The sequence below is a fragment of the Leucoraja erinacea genome, chromosome 11 (genome assembly GCF_028641065.1).
Source record: "Leucoraja erinacea ecotype New England chromosome 11, Leri_hhj_1, whole genome shotgun sequence".
Taxonomy (NCBI): Eukaryota; Metazoa; Chordata; class Chondrichthyes; order Rajiformes; family Rajidae; genus Leucoraja; species Leucoraja erinaceus.
In genome coordinates, this window is record NC_073387.1 from 25,854,526 (window position 1) to 25,871,517 (window position 16,992).

Consider the following 16,992-nt stretch of genomic DNA (forward strand, 5'->3'; position numbering starts at 1 on the left):
CGGAGCGCGGCCTTACATCGCCCGGTGCAACCTTAATGGCCGCGGGAGTTACCATCGCCCGCCGGGGGCTTTGACATCAGGAGAAGAATGGAGAGCAGGGGAGAGACAAGACTTTGCCTTCCATTACAGTGAGGAAGAGATTCACTGTGATGGATGTTTGTGTAAATTGTGTTGGTGTGTGTCTTGGTTCTTTTCTTGTTAATGACTGCAGAAACCAAATTTTGTTTGAACTTAATTTGAGGTTCAAATGACAATAAACGGTATTGTATTGCATTAGCCTCAGGGTGAGGTTAGTCAAGCTTGGATTGTTTTATCTGAAACACCCGAGGTTACGCAAAGATCTGAGAGATGTATTGTCCTTCCGCTGACTAGTTAGCGCACAACAAAAGCTTTTCACTGCACCTCACTGTACACGTGACAATAAACTAAACTGTATATAAAATTATGAAAGGCATAGATAGGGTAGACAGACAGAATATTTTTCCCAGGACGGAACAATCGAATACAAGAGGGCTGTTTAAGAAGGAACTGCAGATGCTGGAAAATTGAAGGTACACAAAAATGCTGGAGGAACTCAGCGGGTGCAGCAGCATCTATGGAGCGAAGGAAATAGGTAACATTCCTATATTCCAACGTTGCCTATTGCCTTCGCTCCATAGATGCTGCTGCACCCGCTGAGTTTCTCCAGCATTGAATACAAGAGGGCATTGCTTTAAAGTGAGAGGGGCAACGTTTAAGGGAGATGTGTGGGGCAAGATACACAGAGGGTAGTGAGTGCCTAGAACACACTGCAGGAGATAGTAGTTGAGACATTTAACCGACTTTTGGATAGGCATATGGATTTGGAGGGAATGGAGGGACATGGATTAAGAGTTGGTGAGAGTTGGTCTTGGCATTGTATTTGGCACAGACATTGTGGGTCGAAGGGTTCATTCTTGTGCTAAACTGTTCTCTGTTCGTACAATATGGGAAAATGAGAGTTTGTACACTATCAGAAAAAAGTTAATTTTATCACGAGGGAATCTCTTGACGACAAAAAGGTGTGATTGCGTTTTATTTGGCAAACTATGCAGTCCACATGCAGTTGGAAAGGTAAATTGTATTGTAACCTTTACTGCAAAGTGATTAGAACTGAAAAATAAGGAAGTCGAGATTATACCGGGCCTTGAAAATATCACATTTTGTTGTATTGTGTGCAGTTCTGGTCTCAATACCTGATGATGTATATATTAGCTTTAGATTTGGTGCAGCAATGATTTAGATTTGGTGCAGCAACATTAATTCATTCTGCGCTGACCTGAAATGTCACCCATTCCTTTACCCCAGAGATGCTGCGTGTCCCACTGAGTTACTCCAACTTTTTTTTGTCTATCGTCAGTTTAAACCAGCATCTGCAGTTCCCTCTTACACAATTCATTCTTTTTGTTTAATTGATCGGTTTGGTTGGATTAAATTTGTCCTTTTTATGAGTAAGTTTTGCCTGGGCAGTGTCCCATTTTGATAGTTGAGTACCAATGTTGTTAGTTCCACTGGAATAGGCCAATTAAAGGTATGGTTACTTCCAAAGCACAGTTCTTCCCTGCTACAATTGGGTTATTACATCATGTTGTGTCCAATGAACTTAATGAGACAGAACAGGGAGAATAAATTAGAATGAATAGCTATGCGCAAACTGTAAACTTTTGGGTAAAACATTGGGGGACAAATTACCTTTCATTATGTAAATTTTATGTGGAATTGGTTGAGAAATATTTATTATTTCTTTATCCATTATACTCGGCAGATATTTGGTGAGAAATAACATAAAGAAGAAAACTGAAAGAACATTCCTTTTAACGAATTAAGGCTTCAGATTTCACATAAATTGTACTGATATCAACATGTCCATTCTTGTGAATGTTTATATGCCACAAACCTTTATATTGTAGGTGAAAATAGTATCTCAAGCAGAAGAACGGTTTGTAAAAGTGAAAAGAAGCTTCCACAGATATTATCTTCCAATAAGGACCAAATTCGACTGAGGTCTGGAAGTGAAAAAAAGGTATTTTACTTACTATGAGTATGGGAATATAATACAACTTCTTGTATGTAATTGGATTTCTGAAGATATTATTCTGTTGAAATGGGTGACTTGAAAAGCTGTACATAAGAGATTAGTCTAGTTTAGGGATAAAGTGTAGAAACAGACCCTTCAGCTCACCGACTCCATGCCGGCCATTGATCACCCTTACACTAGTTCTATCCTACACACTAGGGACAATTTACAGAATTGACCTACAAATTAACCTACAAACCTCCACGTCTTTGGAATATGGGGGACAACTGGAGCACCCAGAAGAAACCTACGTGGTCACATGGAGAGCGCACATACTCCATACAGACTGCACGCATGATCAGGATTGAACCCAGGTCTCTGGCGCTGTAAGGCAGCAACTCTACCGTTGCACCACTGTTCCCACCCCTGCACACTGCACATTATTTCTATAGTGACTTATCCAAGAGGCAACAGCATTAGTATTTTCTATGGATGGCAGAAGCATAATACCCAACTATAAAAAGAGAGCAGGCTGAAAAAAAACAGTAATTGGTCGTTGTAGTTTTGATATGTCCGACTAACAGTTTTCCTCTCAACCCCATACTCTTGCCTTCTCCCCATAGCCCCTGATACCTGTACTAATAAAGAATCTGTCAATCTCTGCTTTTAAAATGTCCATTGACTTGGCCTCCACAGCCTTCTGTAGCAGAAGGTCTTTTCAGACCTCACCAACAGTTCATTCGAGTTTTCAAACCTCACCAACAGTTCATTTGAGTTTCAGATCCCATGTCCCATGACATCCTGATCATTTAGCTGTGTAACATCATTCCCATCTTACTCTCTCCACTATGATACTGAAAGTTACCTTCATTTTTGCAGTTTCTCCAATGTTTTTTTAATGTTCTGTTCTTCACCTTGTTCAGAACTCCACTTTTCTACCTTTTTACCTATGCTCTAGCTCCCGCACCTAAAATTAAAATCATTGTGCTCAAAGTCTGCCTCGACCTAACTAAACAGTATTTATTACTACTTTCTTCTAGTACTCTGAATCCGGATATCACTGCCTTCAGCATTACAATCTGCTTTTCTAAACCCACGTGGTGAATTATATATTTCCAATTCTTTCAGTCTATGTCTTCTTTCAAAGTCATTCTTTAAACCTTTTTATTACAGTTATCCAAAAGGGTTCTTTGTTTATTGACTTCGAATGATTTAAAACAAAAAACTAATGTGCAAGACAAATGTTGGGCTGTCCATGTTAATTGGGAGCAGAGTAATATTGCCTCATGATCAAAACTATGATGTTGAATAGGCACCTAAGACTATGTACTTGCGAAATATATTTTGGAAATTCTTTGTGTTTAAATGATTGATGTCTTTCTGGAGGAAATATACGATTCGCTACCGCCCAAAAAAATTGGAATTATGATTTGAAGCATACAAATGCCCGGCACTACATTTTTTCCATGTTCTGAGTATAATTAGACTTCCAGTTTAATGATGAATCAATCATGTAATATGTCTTTAATAGCTGTTCACTGTACTATTCCAAATCCATTTGCACCATGGTGAAGTGAAGATTGTCTTTTAAATAATTAGAAATACTGGCGATCTTTGGTTATCATCCAACTGTATCCAAAGCCTACTAGCATCGTGAGATGTTAATGTGCTATTAAATTATCATTATGTTATTGTCACAAATGTTGTCATTAGTTGTCATTTAGAAATGGTAGAATAATAATTATTTGATTCTTCTCTTTATATTATTATGGTTGTCATTCCATGCCAAACATACAGAATGATAATCAGTCAGATTCTGCTGATGAAAATGACTTGGATGGATTTCTATCAACGTCAAGGAAAGCACAAGTGGAACGTGGTGGAGGGGCTGCTAAGAAAGAAAATGTTTGTCAGGTATGATGTATATTTTCTGGTGGTAACTGTCTGCTGTTCTAGAATTCTTGTAACTGGGAAAGTTGTGGGACCAAATTCTGATTCAGAAGCTTGAGTACATCTATTGTTTGCACTTATGTACAGTACTAAAGTGCTCAGTATTAAGTGATTATTCTAATGAGCCATTAAATCAAGGTTTTATCTGGCAAAATATTCCATCCTCATATTATATAGAAGTGCAGGGGAGTTATTCCCAGTGTGCTGGCCAATATTTACCCTTCAATCACTGAGGCAGAATAGTTGGTCAAAATATTGTTTTGCAGGAGCTTGCTGTGCGTGATTTGGCTGTCACATCTCGCATTTACATAACGTGATATTTGGGATATCCTGATGTTGCTTATGGCAACCAAGAAGTTGCAAATCTTTATTATAAATTTGCTTTAATGTTAAGGATATGAATTTTTAAAATAGCATAACATACATGATGCTTTCTACAGTGCATCTGTTGGAACTTGTTACAGTATTTGGTGACATGCCGAATCTTCACTTGGGATGGAAAGAAAAAAGGGAATATCTGTGATAAAGTGGGGACCATGGTCGTGCACATGATACAATTGCTTTCGGTGCCGCTTAAGAGAGTGAAATGAAAGCTAATCGTTGCTGATCTGTCAAGGGGAGTACAAGCAGAGAAAGATGAATGAGAGAAGAGGGTAATACTGAAATTAAAGCATTCCCTTTTAGTCATTCTTTTACTGTCATTCATCTTCCTTTATAGACAGGTGTTACATCTCCTGAAGTTGCAGGGGAAACACCTGGAGAGGGTATGGTTTGGGAGGGAAGCGGTGAGTGAAGCAAGAAGTTGTGAAGGGAGTAGTTTCTATGGGAAGTGAGTGGGGATGGGAAGATGCGACTGGTGGCTGTGGTGGAAATATTGGAGAAGGATTTGTTGGATGCCGAGGCTGGTGGGATGAAATGGCAAGCACCAGGGCAACTTGATCCTTGATCCATCTGGGGGTAGGAGAGCAAGAGTAGAACTGTGGGACACAGTGGAGACACGGGTGAGGGATCCATCTACCACAGCGGAGGGGGGGGGGGGGGGGGGAGCAGCCAGGTTTACTAAAGAAAGAGTACATCTTCAAGGTCCTGCTCTACACCATCTACACGCATGACTGCACCCCCGCCCACCACAGCAACACCATTGTCAAATTTGCGGATGACACTACAGTGGTGGGACTCATCTCCGCGGGGGACGAGTACGCCTACCGGGATGAGGTGGAGCAGCTGACAGTGTGGTGCGAAGAAAATAACCTGCTCCTCAACACCTCAAAGACGAAGGAGGTAATAATAGACTTCAGGAAAAACAAAACGGACATGGTACCACTGACCATCAGAGGGGACTGTGTAGAGAGGGTGGCGGATTTCCGCTTCCTGGGAATCCACATTGAGGAGGACCTGACGTGGAGCGTGAACACCACTGCGCTGCTGAAAAAGGTCCAGCAGAGACTGCACTTCCTGCGGGTGCTCAGGAAGAACAACATCACTCAGAGGCTGCTGCTGTCCTTTTATCGGTGCTCCATTGAGAGCATACTAACATACTGTGTATGCGTGTGGTACACCAGCTGCACAGTGGCTCAGAGGAAAGCGCTCCAGAGGGCCATTGACAACGCCCAGAGGATTGTCGGCTGCCCTCTCCTTACCTTGGAGGACCTACACAGTTCCCGCTGCACCAAAAAAACCCAGAATATAATAAAGGACATTTACCACCCCGGACACTCCCTGTTTGAACTGTTGCCGTCAGGCAGACGGTACAGATCCACAAGGACAAGGACAAATAGACTACAAAACAGTTTTTACCCCACTGCTATAAAAGCACTAAATGTGGCCGCCAAGGAACGCAGGGGCGATACAGACTAAGGGACTGTGGTAACGGTGAAATCGACAGAAGGATGGAGGGTTGGGTGTGTATGCGTGCTTTGTCTGTGTTTTTTATTTATTTGCTTATCTTTATTATTTTACCGTGGATGTTTCGTTAGCTTTAGAAATGTTTGAATGCTGCACTGACTGGCTGACATTTTAAATTTCGTTGTACATGGCCCATGTTACAATGACAATAAAGAAACTATTCTATTCTAGATTGGAAAGCCTCATCTTGGGAGCATAAATAGTAGAACAGGTTCAATGAACTGATAAACCTATTAATGTTGCCTAATTGTCATGGGTTTCTCCATTAGTACTGCAATGATGTTCTAGCTTCAATCGTATGCCATAGAATTAGAAACAGGCCCTTCGGCCAACGTGCCCACAACGACCAACATGTCCAATCTCCCCTAGTTCTACCTGCCTGTATTTGGCCCATATCCCTTTAAACTTATCCTATCCATGTACCTGTCTAAAGGAAGTTTATGAAATGTAAGCTGAAGTCTCAAGAACCAAGTCTTTAAGTTTCTGGGACTAGAACCCGTGATATTGTTACAATTAAAGTAAAGCAGACAGGTTATAAAGCATGGCCAGCCGGGCTAGGAGGAGTGCCAAGGCCGAATGTTATCCGCAAGACTCTGGCAGCCTTGTATCAGCTGCGCGTGGATGCACAGGGGGTTTCCCTCTCCTCTGACAGTTTGAAGATGGGTCTCGACCCGAAACGTCACCTATTCCTTTTCTCCAGAAATATTGCCTGACCCGCTGAGCTACTCCAGAATTTTGTGTCTATCTTCAGTGTAAACCAGCATCTGCAGTTCCTTCCAACAAGTTATAATTACATGCTCCCCTGGAACCTTGAAATATATTGCATTTGTAGCTTGTTTTTTGCTGCTGCTATTTATCAGTCCTCTTTAGGTGCCTTGTCTTTGCTGCTTCTTTACTCGCCAACTTTGCTGAACTCTGGTATCATCCTCTGATTGGTGATCTCACATACCTAATGCTTCAGCACTCCTACTCCACTGGCTAACATCTGCTAGCATCCCACTGTCTTTTGAAAGCCTCCATCTCCATAACTTTCTCTGATTGGTGTAGTTTAGTATCTTCCAATTTCACATTCTGTCCTTCAGACAAAATGTAGCATTCAACTTAGTTGTACGTCTCATTTTCTTTTTAAATTTAAAGTTTGTTTCTGTCCTTTTGCATCTACTTACATTAAATCAATCTACTATTCAGTTTCATTAAATTATCTGGTTGATACCATCCTTGCTCTCATTCTACTAAAATTGTCAATGGTTTAGAATTAACCCATTCTTACGAAGCACAAACTGTTCTTGTACAGTGCCCTCCATCTTCTTCTTCTTTCGTGTGGCGTGCACAGCCTAAAGTTGTTGGACAACTTGTTCTATTTGATCTTCCGTTTGTGCAGGTCGAGTTGATTGCATTAGTCGAAACATGGCGGACCACGCGAAGGTTGCAATCTTCCACCCCTGCCCTCCATAATGTTTGGGACAAAGACCCATCATTTATTTCTTTACCTCTGTACTCCACAATTTGAGATTTGTAATTAAAAAAATCACATGTGGTTAAAGTGCACAGTCAGATTTTGTTTTGGTTTCACCATGTAGAAATTACAGCTGTGTTTATACATAGTCCCACCATTTCAGGACACTATAAGGTTTGAGACACATGGCTTCACGGGTGTTTGTAATTGCTCAGGTGTTTTTAAATGTCTAATGCTGGTATAAGAGAGCTCTCAGCACCTAGTCTTTCCTCCAGTCTTTCCATCACCGTTGGAAACTTTTATTGCTGTTTATCAACATGAGGACCAAAGTTGTGTCAATGAAAGTCAAATAAGCCATGATGAGACTGAGAAACAAGAATACAACTGTTAGAGACATCAGCCAAACGTTAGGCTTACCAAAATCAACTGTTTGGAACATCAGTAAGAAGAAAGAGACCACTGGTGAGCTTACTAATTGCAAAGGGACTGGCAGGTCAAGGAAGACCTCCACAGCTGATGACAGAAGAATTCTCTATAAATAAAGAAAAATCCCTGAACACCTGTCCGACAGATCAGAAACACTTCAGGAGTCAGGTGTGGATTTGTCAATGACCACTGTCTGCAGAAGACTTCATGAACAGAAAGACAGAGGCTATACTGCAAGATGCAAACCACTGATTAGCTGCAAAAATAGGATGGCCAGGTTACAGTTTGCCAAGAAGTACTTAAAAGAGCAACCACAATTCTGGAAAAAGGTCTTGTGTACAGATGAGACGAAGATTAACTAATTAGCGGTTCATTCTACAGCAAGACAATGATCCCAAACATACTGCTAAAGCAACAAAGGAGTTTTTCAAAGCTAAAAAATGGTCGATTCTTGAGTGGCCAAGTCAATCACCCGATCTGAACCCAATTGGGCATGCCTTTTATATGCTGAAGAGAAAACTGAAGGGGACTATCTCCCAAAACAAGCGTAAGCTAAAGATGGCTGCAATACAGATCTGGCAGAGCATCATCAGAGAAGAACCCCCAGTAACTGGTGATGTCCATGAATCGCAGACTTCAAGCAGTCATTGCATACAAAGGATATGCAGCAAAATACTAAATATGACTACTTTCAGTTACACGACATTGCTGTGCCCCAAGCATTATGGTGCCGTGAAATGGGGGGGACTATGTATAAACATGCTGTAATTTCTACATGGTGAAACCAAAATGTAAAAAAATTGCCTTTATTAAAATCTGACAATGTGCACTTTTAACTACATGTTACTGAAGTATATTTAACAATTTTTCTTCCTCTCCTATTTTGAAGCTTTGTGAGAAACCTGGGGAACTACTGCTTTGTGAAGGTCAATGCTGTGGTGCCTTCCACTTAACGTGCCTCGGTTTAACCAAAATGCCTGAAGGAAAGTTTATGTGCAGTGAATGTACTACAGGTAAAGTATGGACTTGTAATGCAATGCTTACCTCTTGCACAATAACATTAAAAGAAGATTTTACATATAGTTAAATTATATTCTTCCTTAGGTCGCTAAAGTCTAAACATTTTGAGCTCTTTAATAGAAAAGGATGAGCATTTACACAATGAAAACCTTCACAATTATGAAGGTATCAGATAAAAGTAGAGAAATGCCTAGAAAATCAATTTCACAGTTCTGTTTTATTCAAAGATGTCAAATTAAAAATTGTCTTCGCCAGAATGAATGAAAAGTGATATTGACCGATATGGAGGGATAAGATATTTATTCTGAAGAAGGGTTTCGACCCGAAACGTCGCCTATTCCTTCGCTCCATAGATGCTGCCTCACCCGCTGAGTTTCTCCAGCTTTTTTTGTCTACCTTCGATTTTTCCCGCATCTGCTGTTCTTTCTTAAACATTGACCGTTTCTAGGTCATCTTCTTTATGCTAGAAATTCCACCACATACTTCCTGGATTGATGCACCATTGCACAATTAAATGATTTCTGTGTTAGCTGTTACGCGCAGCAAAATCATTTGCTGTGCAATGTTCCTGTTGGTGCATCACAAGGGAACTTAAACCATGTTGGTGGTAAGTCAGTCTAAGGAACTACTGTCACAACACCCGACTGCGACCCCTGTAAAGTAAGTTGAGTTTCTCCAGCATTTTTGTCTACCTTCGATTTTCCAGCATCTGCAGTTCTTTCTTAAACAAAAGTAAGTTATTTACTTGTTTTTGATCATTCTGGGTGCATCCCTGCCAATGGAGTAGTGAATCACTTATATTGATCTTGTTCCTGAGATCAAGGTCTTTAAATTACCCTAAGATTCTCTCTCTCCACTCCCTCCCTAATGATTCTGGCCCTCGGAAAGTCGATCCCTGTTCTTTCAACCTCAATCCTCCAGTGTTCCATTGTTCTAAGTATCCTGTTAGTCATCGTTCTTCAGAAACCACAACTTTTCTCCTCCAGCAACTTCAGAAAAAAATGAATGCAGGAATTGAAGATTTGGTTAGCCATTAAGTGTTCACTCATTCTAGATGTCAAAATGAAATCATCAAAAATAATATAGCGGGTGCCTCTTCTAAGCTAGTTGATGATTTGTCAAAGTAAGTCATAAGTAATAAGATATTTATTGTTTTGACTGGTTATTATAAAAAGCAAAGCTTTGCTATTAAACACCGCAGTGCATTTATTCTTAGAAGCCATGTTCTCTGTTTTGCATTAAGCACTTTTAGTTTCTTGTATTTAACTTCTCCGCACTATGATTGTTTCATTTAAGAAACGTTTACTTTCAAGAAAAACACAAATAATATTTATTTCAGGTGAAGTTTTTTTTGTAAATACGTTAGGAGCTTAGGCATAAAAGAAAATTAAGCACGAGTAGTTGATAGCATTAATGACAAAGTCATTATTGTCATACAGAATTATCTTGGCAAGTGAAGACTCCTAACATTTCAAAAAGTGATGGCAAAGAATAACTGCTCGAGAAACTCAGTGGATCAAGCAGCATTTTTGGGAGTATAAGGGATAAGGACAAATTGTTGACATTTTGAGGCAAGACCTTGCCTTAGGACTGAGAGTGAAGAGGAATGATTGACAGTCTAAAGAAGAGAAGGAAGGAAAGAGACCGGGACGGTAGATGTTTTTTGTTTTAGATTCCAGCATCTACAATTTCTTGTATCTCAAAAGGTGACAATTCTGTTTGTTTTTGCCAGGTATTCACACTTGCTTTGTATGTAAAGAAAATGAGAAAGATGTGAAGCGATGTCTTATGCCACTCTGTGGAAAGTTTTATCACATGGAATGCATTCAGAAATACCCCCTCACCATTCTGCAAAACAAAGGATTCAGATGCTCAATCCATGTCTGTCTATCTTGTTATGCCTGCAACCCTTCCAACCCAAGAGCAACCAAAGGTACCAAATAAAGAAATTAATCTTTACGGATGCAAGTTTTAAAGATACAATGACATTTACTATTACTTTAATAGTAAAAGTCATTGTATCTTTAAAACTTGTGAAAAAAGATTTGTTTATCTCACGTGTCAAGATTTGAACTGTTACATTTTCTTTGATCAATGGTTAAATCCTGAGTTACTTAATATTTTATACCCTACCGACACTGTCAAATAATGCTCTGGAAAGCATTTTCGAATTTTCTACTATCATGCCACTGCATAAATACATATTGTTGCTCTATTAAATATATGACGAATGCATACTGTAGCTGTGGTAATGCTGTAACTTGTTAGGGCAAATGTATATGATGGAAGTTATTGCAGAAACAGAATACAGTATCAAGATTAAATAGGGTAATAATAAATATCAAGACCAGTTGAGTTTATTGTCAAATGAAAATGAAAGAGGCAGCACAATGCCTCAGCTGGGGAAATTATTGCCTTGTATCGCCAGAGGTCCATCTTCAATCCTGATCTCTAGTCTATCTTTGGAGTTTGCATATTCTCCCAGTGACCCCATGAGTTTTCTCCGGGTGCTCTGCTTCCTCCCACATTCATGTTTCCATGCTGTATGAATTTAAAGACACTAAAATCTTGCTTTCAGCAGCATCGAGTATTATCTAATACTGTGTTATAATAATTTATGTGTTATTCCGTTAATTGACCTGTTAAGCAGCCGGAAGTTAGAATGGCATTGTTTTGTTGCTGGTGCATATCCTTATTTATAACTATAAAACTGATCTTGGATGTGTGTGTGTGTGTGTATTTATTTGTTTGTGTGTGATCACATCTACTCAAAAAAACGCCAGCTGCCACCCTGCACCTCGCACCCATTCCTCTCTCCCTCCCCCTCTCTCCCCCGCTCCTCTCTCTCTCCCCCTCTTCCCTCTTTCTCCCCCCCTCTCCCCTACCTCTCCCCTCCTCTCTTTCCCTCTGTGTCTTAACTCCCCACCTCCCCCAACAACCCCATCCACCCCATCCCCCCACTCATCTGCATCCCTCTTCCACTCCGCCGCCCCATCCCGCAGCTGCCACCCTGCTCTCCCCCCTCTCCCTCTCTCTCTCTCTCCCACTCCCTCTATCACACTCTCTCTCCCTCTATCCCACTCCCTCTCTCACACTCTCTCCTTTTCTCCCTCGCTCCCTCTTCCCTCTCCCCCTCCCCCCCCTCCCCTCTCTCTCCCCCCCTCCCCCCCCCCCCCCAACCCTCTCTCCCCCTCCCCCCCCCCTCTCTCCCTCCCCTCCCCCCCCCCCTCTCTCCCCCCCCCCCTCTCTCCCTCCCCCCCCCCTCCCCTCCCCTCTCCCCCCCCCCTCTCCCCTCTCCCTCCCTCTCCCCCCCCCCCTCCCCCTCTCTCCCCCTCCCCCCCCTCTCCTCCCCTCCCCCCCCCCCCCCCCCCCCCCCCCCCCCCAACGTGTCCCCACTTGGTCTAGTGACAATTAAATACTCTTGACTAATATTGGTGATTTCTGTTCATATTTTCTTTTTTATGGTCAGGTCGAATGATGCGCTGTGTCCGCTGTCCTGTTGCTTATCACGCCAGTGATAATTGTCTGGCAGCTGGATGTGTAGTCCTGGCTTCAAACAGTATCATCTGTACCAACCACTTTGCTGCAAGGAGGGGCTGCAGGCATCATGGGCATGTCAATGTCAGCTGGTGCTTTGTATGCTCGGAAGGTAAGATCAAACTGGAAGTAAATGTTTTGTAATTCTGGGCCTCGCTTTTCTACCTGTGTTGCGTTCACTTTTCCAGTTCCTTTTCTAATATTTTACAAACCTGAATTAGGAGCAAGAGTACATGATTTAATAAAGGTCACAGGTGATTTCATTGTAGCTTCTAAAGCTTTTGCAAGAGGAAATATCCTCCACATTCAACCTGTCAAGACCCTCAGGATTTTATATGTTGTCTATGTAAATACTTCCATTAAAATTACAGAAGAATCGTGTGCATTATGAATGTCAGTGCAACAAGCATTTTACATTAAAATTGCTAAAAACAATTGCAATCCCCACCAATAATATGTTTAAAATAAGCAGAATAATAAATAATTTCAGTATTTCCTGTATTAGTATCTTAAATCAGCCTTTTTATTTTTTACAGTAACAGCTGCGTTTATTCTTTATTTCACTTCCCATTTTTTCCTTCATGGTAAAGTATGTCTGTTGTTTAAACATGGAGTGACAATCTGAATCTAAGGGGATGTAGAAGTTCTGATTGTATGTGCTCCTGTAATTAATTGGTATAGCACCATCCAACTGCAGTATCCTAGCCATTATACTAAAAATCTAATCACATTAGATCGTGATGGTTCAGCAACTTGATGCTGAAGATTTGTCCCTGAGGCGTGAGGAACTTAAATCATGTGTGCTGTGGGTTTTGAAATGTCACTAAATAACAGAAATCCTTGCCTTAATTCTCCTTGAATAATCAAATTGTTCAATTGGACTAGAAAAGGGTGACTCTGATATGTTTATTTATAAGGGTATGAAATGAACTCAAAGGGAAGAACAGACATCTTCTACCGGTGGATAAACACTGAAGAAAGACTGGAATCCACTCTAGGCTAGCTTATCGGTACCTGAAAGGTCCTGAATATGGATGTCTGGTTTGCTTGAGGTATCTCTGCCTGCATGCAACAGGTCCTAGGCAACTTTCCGGCATGCACTGTAAAGTAGTACAGGTAGTTCTTCTACAATACGATAATGGTGTTCCTGAGAAACCTCACATAGAAAATCGTGTTATAATAAAGATAAATGTGTCAATGGCGGAAAGGGGTTTAGGATGTAGGATGTTTCAAGACTCTCATCAAAGATGTTATTTTTCCTGCATGATATGCAAAGAAAAGGTATTTTCAATGGGCTTATTTTTCTATCTGCAATCTGAAAATATTGGTGGTTGTATGTTAAATTGTTTAATAGAGTATATTATAAATGGGTCAATTGAAATCATTCCGTCATTTTCAATGACGAGCCGCAATGAAACTGACAGGCTTTGTACAGAAGAGACAATGATGTCTGATTACTGCAGGAGGTTACATGGAAATAGGTTTTTTTGTTCTCCATACTATTTAAATCCAAGATTGTTATTTTCCGCTTGTCAATTTCCAAAGTAACTTTCAAATGGTTCTATCGTTCCTGATCGAAATTGGTTACAACCAATTCAGCCAGTGTAATGCAAATATAATTTCTTAATTCATAATGCATTACAGAAGACTCATTTTATGGACCAGCACGTTACAGATGCACTGCATGTATGGATTATTAATGCCAGCTAAGTAATAGGAAGTTACTACTTCCAACACAACTAGGAAAGAGAATGCAGAAATCGCCTGTGGTCGTTCCATTCATACGCAGAGAATGCAGGAATCGCCTGTGGTCATTCCCTTCAAAAACAAGGATTCACTTTTGGATACTGATAAGGGGGGGGGGGGGGGGGGTGACTCTTTAAAGAAAGTAACAGCCGTCGGGTCTGTGGCACCAGGCCTGGCTCTGAGGCACAGCGAGGTGGGGTGAAGTCAGACTGGACTATAGAGATTCGTTACTTAGGGGGACGGACAGGAGACTTTGCGGCAGCAAACGGGACTCCAGAATGATGTGTTCTCTCCCTGGTGCCAGGGTCCATGATGTCGTGGAGTGGCTGCAAAACATTCTCAAGGTGTACGGTGAGCTGACTCAGAGTCTTTGTGCATATTAGCATAAATTACATAGGTAGGAAAAGGGAAGAGGCCATGCAGAGTGAACATAGTGAGTTAGGCAAAAGATTAAAAAGGACGAAGGCTAGTGAAACTAGGAATAGGGCAATAGAACAGACAAATGAGTAGTTGAGTAGTTAGTGTAGGGGTCAGGGATTCAGATTTTCGGACCATTGGCCTCTATTCTGGGGCAGTGTTGACCTGTACAAGACAGAAGTGAATCTTTGGAATTCTCTACCCATGCTGACTGTGGAAGCTCGGTCACTGAATTCAAAACAGATTGATTGACCTCAAATATTAAGAGAGATGGAGTAGGAACAGGAAAGAGGTGTTGAGATAAAGATTGCTATTATATTATTGAATGACAGATCAGGTTCAAAGGGGCTAATGACCAACTTCTTTTGTTGATGCTTTTTCTTTCAGGGTTGATGGAATCAATATTGCATTGCAATTGTACTTACATTCTTTGTTCCACATGAGCTTTCCCATAGAGTCTTACAGCTTGGAAACAGGCCCTTTGGCCCAACTTGCCCACACCCGCCAACGTGTCCCATCTACAGTAGTCCCACCTGCCTGCATTTGGCCCATATTCCTCTAAACCTGTCCTATCCATGTACCTGTCTAAATGTTTCTTAAACGTTGCGATAGTATCTGCCTCAACTACCTCCTCAAGCAACTCTCTACACCTACCATTCTTGCATGAAAAAGTTACCCCTCAGGTTCCTATTAAATCTTTCCCCCCTCACCTTAAACCTATGTCCTCTGGTTCTCAATTTCCCTACTCTGGGCAAGAGGCTGCATCTACCCGATCTATTCTCCCTTCTTAGACAATCGTATGGTTCCTTTTTTTCTATGGTTTTTTTTTTTGCCTTGCCCTACAACACTTCCATGTTCGACACCTCGCTCTCTTTTTGTTAGTAAACCACTGAGTAAATGTTCTTTTACAATTTGCAATTAAATTTGTTAGAACCATTTTTTGGTGTGGAATCGTCCATAGATGTCCTTTTATTTGATCTGTTTACTAGACCTTGGCATTGGAATTTTCTTCTGCTTCATTTCTAAGACTAAACCGCAGCTTGGGGTATTTAATTAAGCCATATTAGGCCCGGGTTCAATCCTGACCATGGGTGCTGTCTGCAGAATTTGTAAGTTCTCCCTGTGACCATGTGGATTTTCTCCGGGTGGAGCGGTTTCCTCCCACATTCTAAAGATGTGCACGTTTGTAGGTTTATTGGCTTCTGTAAATTGCCCCCAGTGTGTATAGGGCATAGAACCAGTCTACGGGTGATCAATAGTCGCCGGGGACTCAGTGGGCCAAAGGATCTGTTTCCACGCTGTATCTCTAAACTAAACTAAACTAAATATATATTTTGATACATTTACATCCTTTCATTTAGTCAGCATTGCTGGAATCAAACCTAATTTGGCTGTCTGGAGTTTTCAGTTGAAGTTATTTCTGTAAGGAACAGTTATCTTGTTTATCAGTATTTGTTGTTTCTTCTTACTCCACTTGGACACGTATATTGTAAATACATTGGTTTGTTTATCAGGTGGCAGCTTGCTTTGCTGTGAGTCATGTCCTGCTGCATTTCACCGCGAGTGCCTGAACATTGAGATGCCAAAAGGGAAATGGTATTGTAATGATTGTAAGGCTGGCAAAAAGCCACACTATAAGGACATCATCTGGGTAAAACTTGGTCGTTACAGGTTAGTCTTGAAAAAATCTTTATCAATATGGTTTGCAATATAACAAGCAGAAAATCAAAAGCCTCCATACAGCAGTATCGTTTTAGCTAAAACAAAACATATGAGCCACATAAACCTAATATTAGGGGAATGCTATAGTAGATGCCATTTGAATATACAACAGTATTGAATATAATTTCTGTGTTAAAACAACATTGAACTAATACCTATAATGTAATATTTTTGGAACATGTGAACGTTTCTTTACATATACCGTTTTTGGATCATGGACCACAAACCTTGCATCATTAGTTCCAGTGCATTTTATACCTTCTCTTACAGGTGGTGGCCTGCTGAAGTTTGTCATCCAAAAAATGTACCTACAAATATCCAAAAGATGAAACATGAAATTGGCGAGTTTCCTGTCCGCTTCTTTGGCTCCAATGATTACTTCTGGACCTACCAGGCACGAGTGTTCTCGTATATGGAAGGGGACAAAGGGAGTAAAGACAAAAAATGCAAAGGTCTCAACACTGTCTTTAAAAAAGGTAATGTGTAAATTGCAGGAACATTTGAGAATTTGTATGTCAATTCAATTGTATGAGCATTTAGATTTTTAGAACTTCCCCATTCAGCATTAGGCATTGGGGTAAGTTCTTTGTTGTTTGTTGTAAGTTATCATTAATACATGGGTTTTCATTGTCAATAAAATTGGATTCTGAATCTATTTAGCAAAATAAATGTTTTTTGGAGCTTGCAACCTGACCGGAGATTAATGTACGATTACTGTAAATGGGTATTTGGTGGTGTAGTTTTAAAGCTTCCCATTCATGCCAAAGGTAGTTAGTAC

At 40.8% G+C, this 16,992-nt stretch overlaps 1 protein-coding gene across 13 annotated transcripts in view; it reads left to right on the forward strand.

Moving 5' to 3' along the window:
• The window catches only part of LOC129701609 (histone-lysine N-methyltransferase NSD2-like), a 110,571-nt gene that overhangs the window by 70,767 nt on the left and 22,812 nt on the right, over positions 1–16,992 (forward strand). For all 13 annotated transcript variants that reach the window (XM_055642917.1, XM_055642913.1, XM_055642910.1 and 10 more), the window contains 7 exons: positions 1,929–2,041; positions 3,833–3,949; positions 8,662–8,785; positions 10,525–10,725; positions 12,262–12,441; positions 16,007–16,163; positions 16,485–16,690. In XM_055642917.1, the coding sequence (XP_055498892.1) occupies positions 1,929–2,041; positions 3,833–3,949; positions 8,662–8,785; positions 10,525–10,725; positions 12,262–12,441; positions 16,007–16,163; positions 16,485–16,690 (1,098 nt within the window). The remainder of the gene's footprint in view (positions 1–1,928; positions 2,042–3,832; positions 3,950–8,661; positions 8,786–10,524; positions 10,726–12,261; positions 12,442–16,006; positions 16,164–16,484; positions 16,691–16,992) is intronic.